Below are 12,468 nucleotides of genomic sequence, written 5' to 3'. Positions count from 1 at the left end.
GTGTTGAACCTTGTTTCTTGAACCCAAAGCCCTGTTGGATGCTGATGTCACCTCTGATGAGCCTGAGTGAGTAATTCTTCCCATGGATAGTGTCGACTGAAAAAAAAAGTACAATGTGAGAGCTGTGAGTTAAGTTTTATTTGGGGCAAAATGAGGACTATAGCCCAGGAGATAGCATCTCAGAGAGCTCTGAGGAACTGCTCCAAAGTGGGGGAGGTCAGTATACTTGTGATTTTGGTGAAGGGGGTACGTGCAATCAAACACACATTTTGGCAGAAGTTTGCTGTTAGTCACGAGAAGCAGATGTCACTTTAGTGATTTTAGTTCTTTTCTAGATATGAGGAGATGGAAGAATTTGGGCTCATAAAATCTTCTCCTGAAGATATCTAACTATCTGAAGGCCTGTTCTGCCAGTTTCTCCCAGAGCACAGAGTGCCTCATTCCTGATCTCCGCCCTGAACTCCTTTCAGGGTGTGTTGAAGGTCAGCAACTGCAGTGGCTAGTGACTTAATCCTTGTAGAGGCAGATAGCAAGTGACAATTTTTAGTTGGCAATGGTCTTCTCCTAGCAGTCCCCCCAACCCCCCAAACCTCTCACCCTCACCCACCTCCATCTATCCAGGGAGACCAGCTGTGTTAGGTCCTCTGGCCCTGACCTGTTTCCAGCTTCCTTGAGTTCCTTTCTGGCTTTCTGCCAACTTCTTTGTATAATTTAAGGCCAAACCTATTGGAGTTAAAACAATTTGTATTGTTTAAGACGGCAGTGCTTTCCCACAGAAAGATTTGGGAATTCCAAGGGAAGACCAGGGGGAGGGTGGATGAATGGAGATAAGAAATTCAGACCAGATAGAGGGAAGCATCTTGTGGATGTAGTGACACTTAGGTATTGGAGGATAAGCTTTTTTGGGGGGTCAGCTCTGGCCTGGGTGCAGCTGCCAGGAAGGTCCTTTTGGAAGTGGGGTGGTCAGTCTGAGGCCTCTCATGGGCCCAGGGGAAGGCTCCCATTTGCCAAGGGAAGCAGTTGAGTCTGTTTTTCTGGAGCAGGCTTTTGATGGGATGGGCTAAGAGATGTCTCAGAAACATAGCACCTTATTTCCATTTTGCAGGTGTCTGTTGTTCCCAGTAGCATGGAAGTGTGGCTCCCTTCTCTTCCACCAGGGAAGCTGGGTGCCCAATTGAAACGGGGTCTCCTACCAGCAGTGAGGATAAGAGAAGAACGAGCCCTGTGCTGTGTCTGACTGCATGGCCTTGGGGAAGAAAATGTGAACACACAGGTGCTGTCCTGAGCTGGGCTTGTCAGAGGTCTGCTCTTCAACTGAGCAGCACCTGAACTTTCAACTGGGGAAACTGAAACTTGTCATGATGCCACATCTGTGTAAGTCTTCTTGATTACTCACCTGGCATGTATGGTCTGCACATGTGTTACTACTGCCTGCATGTGGGCACGTAGGCTCCACTGTCAGCATTTCAGTTGAGACCCTGGCAGACTCCAGAATGTGCCACAGAGCAACACATCGGCATCTTAGGGCATCCCTGTCCAGCCATATACAGCACATGAAGAAAAGGTAGAGATGAAAGATGTGACCAAACCGAAGATGCAAAGTAAGGCCAAGGGTCCACTTTGGGCCACTGCCCAAAGCCAGTCACTTGTTATCAGAAAGCTTGAGGTAGGGAGTGTGGGCAGCTCAAGACAAACTCATGGCACTACCTGGGACACACCTCGTTAGGACCAGAGGGTGGGGTTTCTGAATATTGCCAGTCACATCCTAAGCCAGGTGGCGTGTGAGGGGCTCCAGGGGGATGCTGATTGTCTGCTCAGACAACTCAGAGGAAAGGAGTAGTGTGGGCTATTTACACTGTGTGCTTGATTCCTGCTTCTTCTGATTTTTATGACCTAGAGAGCATTCTTGCTGGAATGCAGATACTTGCATTTCTTATTTTACTGCAAATTAATAAAAAGGCCACGACGAAACATCACACTATGCCTCCCCTGACTGTTGGGGAGTGTGGAGTTGTGCAAGCATACCACTCTCTGAGCCGGAAACCTGCACACGTTCCGCCTGCTTTCCAGATGTTTTGGGCCGAGGACCAGGTGTAGGATGGAAATTGCTAACAGCTTTAGAATTTTCAAATGGTCTCTATGGTCAGAAATTAGTTGGGAAGCTTTAGGTGAGTCGTGTGCAAAGTAGAGAAGATGCTCAAGCACCATTTGTGGAAAAGGCAGTTGCTCTTACTTAAATGAAACTCTTACATGTTAGCACCATACATGGCAGGGGGAATGCGAATTGCTCCAGCTATGCAGGAACATAATCTAGTCATGTCTAGAAAAATTTAAATTACACACAGCTTTGTTCCGGAAATTTTCACGTGTAAATCTATTCCATGGAAATAAAAGTAACAGACTACAAAGTTGTCTGTACAAGGATGTTTATTGTTTGCAGTGGTGAAAAACTGGAAACAAACTGAAGGTCTGTCAACAAGGAAATGATTAAATCAATCCTGGTCTATTCCATGGTATGGAATATTATGTAGCATTCTAAAAGGACAGGTTAACTAACTAGGTAGCTGTTGCACTGGAGCAAGGGTCATGACGCAGCGTTAGAGAGGCAAATTGCAGAGCATTAAATGTGAGGTGTATGATTACAGTATTTTTAAAAGGAGTAATCAAACAAAAAACTCTGTCCTATATATCTGAGCACAAGGAAAGCGTGGAGGCTACATCTCAGGCAGGAAGGAGGGTGGGTTGGGGAAGGCAGGGGGGAGGGAAGAAACCCCAAATCATAGAAAATGAAAAAAGCATAAAGGTGAGCAAAAATTTAGAATATACAAGCTCACTTACATTATTATTGCAAATATGTACATTTGTATATGCAAATGGTAAGGACTAGGAGGTTATAGGGCAAAATGAGAACACTGACAATCAGATGCTGGGACTGTGGGCAATGTTTTGTTTTGGATTTCTGTTGTAATTTTAGTGTCACTTTTACAATAAACTTACATTAAAAAAATGAATGCTCAGAAAGGACAAGAAATCAGTGGTTGGTGAAATTATTCACATTTAAAATGACTCTATCAAGAATAATTCAGAAATCCTTCATAGTCTTGTCCATAGTAGGCACCTGACAACCCTTTGCTAAAGTGAAAACTAGACTCACAAAGCCTTGACTTGATCTCATAATTCATAAACATGAACAAGGATGTTCAAACACATACGGAGTCAATTAAAAGTTCCTTAAATAAATTTTGCATTTGAATCACTATATACCAATTCACTATATGCCCACTTAAATCTGGTTTCTGGAACTATTAATGAAATGAGAAAAGACAGGAATTATAGAAAATGTACTACATCATGGCCTGAGTGTTTTCACATAAGTAATGAAGTCATTTTGCTTATGAGGCTGTGTGTGCCCTTGTAATTAAACTCAGGAGAGCCGGGACTTGGAATGTCAACATCAGCCTATAAGTACTTGTTCTTTCTGTTTTTATTGCTATTGTTATTATTAAAAAATTGACATGTAGGAAATAACCTGTATGTGTTCTGGACTTTAGTCTTGGCCTCTGATCTAGAACTCAGCAGGACTGTGGAAGGTGAGCACCGTGCTAGCAGCACGAGAGCCACGGAGGTGGGCGTTCCTCATGTGCTGTCAGGAGTGTGCGGCAGGTCCCCGTACACCCTGGGGAAGGTGCTCCACTGGGCTGCCTGGCCCCCAAGTCCTCCACCCGTTTTCTATGTTAAAACCTTCCAAATGTAGCCTTGCAAAGAACACTGATTAGCAGTGGAGGCTCAGAACATGAGGTACCATTGTCAACACTCACGTTTTAAAATACTTAGGATAGATTGTCTGACAAGGCGCATTTTTTCACCCTTACAGACAACTGATAATATTCAGCAACTTTTATCTCCGAATACGGTTCAACAACTCTTGGGGGTGGTCTCTGAGCATACACCCAGAGGGCCTGTGGGGCATCTTTTAGAGCATTAGATTCATTATTCTTATTTAAACTGTATTCATATTTTGTTATATATACATAGTTTAACTAATGATAAGAAGAGGTGTATCTGCTCTTGATTGTGGCACGCATGAATTCTTGTTCTTCCTAAAGACATAGTTTCTTTTTAACCTTTCTGTCAAGGCATTGTTTTTTTGAAGCTGTAAGTGATTCACAGAAATGATGGCTCCTTGCCAAAGTGGCAGTAAAAGAACGGCTAGAGATTTTATCGAGTACCTGTATGAAGGGAGTATATTTAAAGATGCTCATATGCATGTACCTAAAAACATGCACACAGGGTTGGGGGAACAGTAGAAAGCAAACATGCTATTTAGAAATAGTTTCTTAAACACATGGACTATTTCAGAGATGAGAATAGAAAGTACTTATCCTTCTTGAGAAAGAACATATTTGTGCCATAGGCACATCCTGCGAGTAGATCTAGTCTACTCTGAGAATCAGCTTGGCAGTACTTCAAGGAAAGGAAATATGGGCTTACAAGGAAATATGGGCTTTTGTCTAGCTTTTGTTTCTATTTTAGTTTAATTCCTTTATTATATCTTACTTTAATTAGACTAATTAATCAACTTCCATGTAATAAGGTATCAAATACATGGCCATCAGCATCAGTCTTTTCATATTTCCAAAAGTGGTACTGTACAGAGCAGCAAATCTGGGGTTAGACAAGCCAGGGTTGAATTATGGTTATGACACTTTCTAGCTACTTTACTACTTTACTTCTTGGAGCTTCAGTTTCCTCATCTATACAATGGGAATAACACCAACCTCTAAGAGTTTTTGGGAAGTATTGTGGAGTGCTTGGCACAGTCCCTTGTGCATTCTTTTATCTGCTTACCAAATATTTATTGCATGATATGGTGTGCCAGATGCTCCACTGGAGCTGAGAATGCAGTGATGAACAAGCCACCCTCAGGTAGAGCCTGGAGAGAATTGATGCCCACACATTTATCAAATACAAACAAGAACCTGAGTGAATACTTGGGAGTGTTATTTGAAGTGCTGAAGAATCAATCACTGCTCTTTGGTACCTTCAGAACATGTGGGGGTTTGGGGCTTGGGGAGAAGAATTGGGATAACTCCCTCATGGTTTGCTTACCCACTCATCTCTGTGGCTACCAGCCTGCTTGCAAGCTTACTTCACAATAAACCAGATGAAAAACAGCAGGCAGAGCATCATGGGCTGGTCCAGAGTGACCTGAAGTCCTGCTCCCCTTTCCAACCAAAAATCACACTGCTTTATGGAGCAGAGCTCCCTGATCAGCCGCCACAGGACCCGCTGGTAAAGCTTGTTGTCTTGTTTCTCGTGGGACAGTTCCTCCTGGTTCACCGCCTGGGTGGCATTGATGCAGCTGGTGACAAACTTCTCCTTGGTGACGTTGGCCTCAGAGCAGCCATTGTAATGGATCCCATCAGGGAACTGCCAATAGTTGGCCTCGTAGTACCTATTGCCCTCAGCTCCGAAGTCGATATCCAGCTTTCGGCCTTGCTTGATGAAGGCCCCTGGGCGGATCTCTGCAGTGTGGACCTCCGTGACCTGGGATGTACTTGGCAAGGCCTTCCGGTTCCACTTGATTCTGTGCTTAATGCCTCTCGCCTTGACTGAGGACAGCTGGCTGAAGAGCAGGACACAGACAATGGCCAACCAGCATCCACCCAGATGTTTTCTCATTGTGTCAGAATCTGCAACAGAAAAGGCCGGAGCAGTTAACTTCCCCAGTGGGGTCCCCAGTCTCCCCTGCGCCCTCCCGCATGTAGGAGATTCTATGAGAGGAATGGCATTTTTGCACCCTTTACATTTTTCTGTAAACATAATTGTTTTCCCAGGCTTGCGCTGCACAGGGTTAAGTTAATTCAATACCAAGTTTCTTGCTTTTGCCTGGAATTACATCACTTCAGGACAGTGATCTTGGTTTTCTCAGACAGATCAGAAGCTGCAATGGGCAACGTGATTATTCATGGATATCCTTTCCAGTCTTACCCTGGGGACAGTGTGACCCCACCCTCCCCCCTCAACTAGTTTATTATTGCACTTACTACGTGCCAGCCACTGACATTGCCTAACATTAATTCTCACATGGGGTAGGTACATTATTACCCCCACTTTATAAAAGTTGTACTGGGATTCAGAGAAGTTAAGTAATTTGCCCAAGGCCACACAATAGTGGGTGGCAGATTTGAATCCAGCTCTGTCTGATGCTGTTCCCATGTGCCCACTTGCCATGCCCCACTGCCCTTCTGGGCTGCTGGAGCGGATGGTGCTTGAATTTTGTGCTTTTGACTCACTGGGCATGAAGGGCAGCTCCGATAGCCCCTAAGCTAAGTGAATAGCAGGGCCTGTGAGGAATTTCAGAGGAAATGAGATGACAGGGAAGACAAGAGGGCTTGGGGAAGCACTGAGAGTCAAGGTGGCCCCAGGGCATCTGAAAGGCTGTTGATGACCTCAGGAAATATCCCTCCCCCTTAAGCCCCCCAATCTGGTAGTTCGTCACATCTGGTTCCTGAACTTACAATAGCTATTGTGGAAATCCACCTCTCAAGGTCAACTGTTCAAGGCACTCCAGCACCTGGACCTTTGTCCATGTGGATCAGGGATACAGGAAGAGTTACTACAGCAGAGCATGCTTAAGCTATCTTCTAGAAGAAGATTTACTGTGTCCACGAGTACCAGAGCTGGTGGAGGTTGAAAAGTTAGCTTGCTTAGGCCCTAACACATCCTCCCTGCAGTATTCCTAAAAGTGATTAGTACTTCTCTGTTAAAATGTTCAACTCTAGTGTGACACTGGTTCTTATACAGAAAAAGAGGCAAAATGCAACCTAAGTGCACACCCAGGTTCCTCTGGACTCTTGCAAAGAGACCTCTGCTGACTCCTCTTTACTTGCAGGCATCACCTAGTCACTGCCCCAGGGTGGGTGCAAGTGTGCCAGGCAGCAGCCTGAGCACCCAGGCTTCCAGTATCCACCCCTCACTTTCCCCCAATCACAGTGAGCTAAGATGAACTTTTTCCAAAGAGATCCAAGCATGAAGCAAACATTCATTTATCTCCTAAACAGGGGCCACACCCATGTCATCAGCCCATACCCCTTGGTAGGAGAAATCTTAAATAACAGTAATAATATAAATTATGGATGCATCAAATTAAAAAATAAAAGCATAGTGATCTTGAGAAAGAAATTAGTCTTCAGAGGCAAGGACTTAAAAGCAAAAGAAAATCCCAACCAGCCAACCCTAAACTAGCATTTTATTGTAGGACCAAAACATAGGCAAGAACACCAGTGATGTCTGAACATTCTCACAAGTGTCCCCAGATGTGGGACCCATCCCAGGAGGTGAGAGTAAAGAAATCACTGCATGGTTTACAGTCTGATTAAAAATGAACAACCCTGGCCACAAAAATGGAATGCACACGCAAACTCTGCCCCCCGCATACCTTGGGATTTCTCTGGGAGTACGGTGCACCTCTGGAGCCACGGGCACACTGTCGTCTTGCACACCTCCTGCACACACTCCTGGGCCTGCCCAGCTATGTAGAAGCTGCAGGGGGAGGTGCATTCCTGTTGCTTTCCAAATATGGGAGCCCTTCCCTCCCTGGCATGACCAATCAGGGGTTCCCGAGTGCTTCTTTGCCTTGAGACAGATGGACCCTTTCATTACTCTTTACTAATAAACACCATGTGAAGAACTTGATGAAGTCCAGAAAGATTTGAGAGGTACCTTTTATTTATCTAAGTTATTTATTAAAAATATTTTATACTTACTATTTCTGGTTGATTATAAAGGATATAAATGAACAGCCAGATGAAGAGGTACATAGGGCAGGTCTGGAAGGATTCCAAGTACAGGAGTTCTCATGGAGTTTGGGGTACACAACTCTCCCCGAATGTGAGTGAATTCACCAACCTGGAAGCTCTTTGAACCCCATGCCAGAAACTGGGAACAAACCAAATATAATAAAAAGATGCTCCTCTCACCCCTATCACTCAGGAAATGACAGTTATAGGAGCTCTGTGCCAGGAACTGGGGATGAAGATCAAATATGTATTTCTTATTATATCACAGTGTCACAGCTGTATAGATGAGTGGCTGCATCTGTCCAAGGAGTCTGGCTAGGGCTCTTTTTAAGACATATTTGGAGAGGTGCCTTTTAGATTGAAATGAAAAGTGTTAGAAGGAAAATGTTTTTCCTTCAATATCTACAAGAGGGTGCTTTAAACAAGTCTTGCTGGATATACATACTGTCCTGCACCTAAAGACCAGTTTCAGAAGCCAAGGGGCCTTTGCTGGGCAGCCTCTGTGGGAAGGGTCAGGTTGTGAAGAGGTAGAGAAACCAGCTGGACCACATGACCCACAGCCCGGACCCACAGGGAGTGAGGGACCAGTTTTCTTGGAGGAGCTTCCATGGAAAAGCAGGGCTAATGTTGGGTGGAAGATAAATGAGAGGACTCTCCAGGACTTTGAGTTGCTGGGCCCGTGAGGAAATGCTTGAAACAATGAATTATTCAAAAGGCCAAGTTGAAGGTTTATGGAAACCCAGGGGACAGAGACAGAGGAAGACGAAACCCACACCGTTCAAAGATGGTGCGGGCTGGGAGCGGATTTCCTCAGAGTGTCTCCCTCTCTAGTGGTGCCCAAACCTAGCTGGGAGGGAGCCAGAGGATCTGCCTTTCTTGGCACGAGGGGCTGTGCATAGTTATCGGGTGAACACACAGAAGGGACTAAGGTGTCCGTGTTACAATCATCACTGCAACGCCAAATCAAAAGTGAATTCTGGAGGTGCGATTGGAGTGAGATTTACCTGTAAATAGAATATGATCTTTACCCTGAATATGACCCTACCGATGGTTTCCAAATTCACTTCAAAGCCCTCTTTCAAACCACATTAAGCTGTTGCTTCTGGGATGACCAGCAGATGACGCCAGAAGAGTTTACAAAGACTTTTCACCCTGGAGGAGGGAAACCCCAAATTGAATGCTGTCCCTGCAGGGCTTCCTCTGCTCTAGGTGGATTTTTGGCCTCCACATGGGCCTTTCTTTCTCCCCTGCTTCTACTTTTAAAATTTAAAATTTATCTGATTTTCCTCACTTAAAAAAAAAAAAAAAACTTTTTCATTTTCCTTCTAGAATCATAGACATTTTGGTTTTGTGAACATACACATACACACACTATTAGTAGTAGAAACTTAGTACAAACTATTTGCAAAATGCAGAAGAAAGGAAGAAAAAGACTCTCAATATTTTGCTACCTCCAGAGACAAGGGTCAGTACATGTTTGTTCAACATAATAGATGCTTAGGGTAATAATTAGGTTTGGGATGTTTAGAGCTGGAAAGGACTCAGAATCCTCTAGTGCAGCTCCTTCACACTATAAGGTCATGGGGCCCAGATAGGCCCAAGGTCACACAGCCAGGAGGCTGTGCTGCCCCTGCAGATCCATTGCCCTGTTCTGTACTCTGTGTACTGTCCACCCTGCCTGTCCCCATCTGGTGCAATCACCTCCATGTCCCCTCCCCTCCAGGCCCTCTTCATTCCCCTTCTTTCTATGGCCTTCCAAAGGAGGACTTTGCCCACAGTGTAGTGGGAGGTTGGTTTAGAGCTGATGAGGCTGCAGATTCCTCCTGTTAGTGAACAAAAGACTGTTCTCAGAGGCACAGAAGAGTGTAGAGGGCTGTGAAATGTTTGAGAAGATGGGAGGAGCTCTGGAAGCTGCAAACAAGCAAGAAAACTGTTAACCAGATGCAGAGAGTACAGAACTGCTCCAACCCTGCCTGGCACCTGGCTCTCGCCTGTAAAGATGAACAAACAGCCAAGGAAATAGTGAGAGAACATTAGTTTCTTCAAATGAGCCGAGATGCCAGAGCTGAGTGAATTGTGTCTTCTGGCATCGATAATTATATTAGGAAAATAATTGAATGTAGATGGCCTTTGAGAAAACTGGGAGAATGAGACTGATCCACAGTGTTGGGTGCTACGTGATGCAAAGGACTGTGACATATTTCTCTCCAACATGAATAATAGAAAATTATGTGGATTAGAAAAAAAGCAACAGGGAAAGACTGAGTTCTAGAATGCATGAATGGATCATTATTATAGCAATTCCTTGTTTGATTAGATCTTGGACCTTTCTGAAATCATTTAGAAATAAATAAATTAATCGTTAAGATAGGAGATGTGATGGCAAAACAACTGTATCCAGAAAGGTTAGTGTGTGGGAAGATCACCTACCATATCTTGGCTTCTTGAAGATTTATCAAGTGTCTGTTATGTGGGAGAGCATAGAGATGAATAAGGCAGGTAATGTAGCTCATGGCCTAATGGTAGAGAAAGAATTGAAATGTGTTTTGGAATAAAATACTTACTAGATAGCTGTGTAGCTGTCTAAACAGCCATACTCAATATTTTCTTTTTATTGAAGTCTACTATACACACAGAAAGCTGAACATATCCTAAGTATACAGCATTATGTAGTTTTACAGACTGGGTACACCCATATAACACACACCAAGATTAACAAGATGAACATGACAAAGCTCAAAGCCTCCTATCTCCCCATCAGGTCACTGCCCCTCCCCTATACTGACCACTGTAGAGGTACACCACAGATTAGTTTTGCCTGCTTTTATACTTCAAATAAGTAGAATTACATAAAACACAATCTTTTGCATCTGTCTTGCTCAAATTACATGTGAGATTCACCCACATTGGGTGTAGTTGTAGCTTGTTCATTTCATTGTGAGACTTCTCCATTCCCCTGTTGCTGGGTGTTTGGGAGGTTTTGGCATGAAGAGCACTGCCATGAACGTTCTTGCACGTGCCTTTTGGTGGACCTGTGATCACTTCTCTGTTGGATGTGTACTCTGATAGGTAGACTTGCTGGGTCATAGCATATGCCTACGATAAGCTTTTATATTCTTAGAATTTTTATTATTGCCTTGTGCAAACCTTAAATATCACCTTCCTCTATGGCTTGCTCACTCTTCCCAAGCACAGTTAGGGGCCATCACGTGGGTTCTCATAGCACTTGGCACATAGCCAGCTAGTCATCTGGAGCATTCCCTTGTTGTTCATATGTTCAGCTGAGCACACGGAAGTTGAAGGACTGTGTTTCACCTGCATCTCTTTGCCCCACATCTAGCACAGTGCCTAGAATCCAGATGCATCTAGATTCCCTTTATCCCTTCCTTATCAGTGGCCTGGTTGAGGACACGGTTGTCAGAGCTGCACATGGATCAAAGCTGCCAAGGTGGGCTGTGCGCCAGAGGGCAGGCTCAACACTCCAAATCGCAGCAGGTCCGGATATATAAAGGCAGCAAGAGGAAATTTAACAAGGATAAATGCAACAGTTTTATAATTTAAAAAAAAGAAAATCAAGGGCAGCATGGTGAAGACCTGTCATGATGGTAGTTGAAACTCCATGGTAGACAGTTGTCTAGAAGAGCAGTATGAAGCACAGGGTGAGCAAACACTTGCAGAGCACAGGCTGCACTAATCAAAAGGTCATTTCCTCTGCAGTCTCTGCCCTTCCCTGCTCAGGCCACAGCTGGTGTTTGGAGCTAGGCTGTGGGGGATTGATTCAGGGCAGGAAGGTGGGAGGAGTGGGAGGGAGTGAGTGAGGGTTGAGAAGTGAGGAATTCCTTCGTGGCACATCAGGGATCACTGAAGGCAGTTACTTATCTTGGGCATCACTAAATGTTTGTGGAATAGGATGCTCATAAGTGAGAAGATAGAGAACCACTGAAGATTTAGAGCAGGGGTAACAGCATGAAGGCTTTGTTTTAAGTTGATCCAGAAAGGACTGGACTGGGAAAGGGCTGAAACTTCCACGAAAAGATTCTAAGAAGGGCAGAGGATGCCAGACTAGGCCACCATGTTGAAGTTCCTCATTCAGCCTCCCACCATTTTTCTCATGTTTTTGTAAAGCATGATAACTAAAGCATAATTTGATCTGTGGTTTGTCTTCTCTCCCTAATATGCAGGAAAATGTCCAAAAGGAGAAAGGCCTTCCCCAGAGTGAGGTTACCTGGAGCAGGTGAGAGGGGCCATGTACTGTGTCAGGGCAATGACACCTTCATTATCCACAGTGCCCTTCATTCTCAGGAGAGGCCCTGGGGATGCTGCAAAGAGAGCGAGTGTGAACTCGAGACCCAGGTTCTCATTCCCATGCTGCCATTCTCTGCCTCTGGTGGCTTCAGTTATCATCTGTCAGAGGACACCTTAGCCTTCTCTGTCATGTAAGCAGCCCTTTGTCTCAGAAAACAAATGGCATCTTTGGGGCAGGTGGAAGTTCACACTGAGAATCAGTTTTCATATCTGTGCAAGAGGTATCACTCTGCCCCACCCCACCCCCATCCCCAGTTAGGGCTTATCAGACACTGCTTGGCACTGTTGGAATCCCAGAATTCAATATAAATCTTTCCCCTGAAATATTATAAAGGGAAGTAAGCTAAAGTCTAAGAGCTGC

The 12,468-nt window shown here is 44.6% G+C and overlaps 1 protein-coding gene across 1 annotated transcript; it reads right to left on the bottom strand.

Moving 5' to 3' along the window:
• Positions 1-5,145: 5,145 nt before the first annotated feature.
• PRND (prion like protein doppel) lies at positions 5,146-7,489 on the bottom strand. Its single transcript, XM_036827203.1, has 2 exons — positions 7,442-7,489; positions 5,146-5,693 (listed from the first exon to the last, which is right to left on the bottom strand). The coding sequence occupies exon 2, from the start codon at positions 5,680-5,682 to the stop codon at positions 5,146-5,148; it is 537 nt and encodes a 178-aa protein (XP_036683098.1). The 5' UTR covers positions 5,683-5,693; positions 7,442-7,489.
• Between the last annotated feature and the right edge of the window lie 4,979 nt (positions 7,490-12,468).

This window comes from Balaenoptera musculus, chromosome 15, assembly GCF_009873245.2.
Source record: "Balaenoptera musculus isolate JJ_BM4_2016_0621 chromosome 15, mBalMus1.pri.v3, whole genome shotgun sequence".
Lineage (NCBI taxonomy): Eukaryota > Metazoa > Chordata > Mammalia > Artiodactyla > Balaenopteridae > Balaenoptera > Balaenoptera musculus.
Note: the sequence above shows the minus strand (reverse complement) of the source record. Positions and strands in the feature narration are given on the sequence as shown.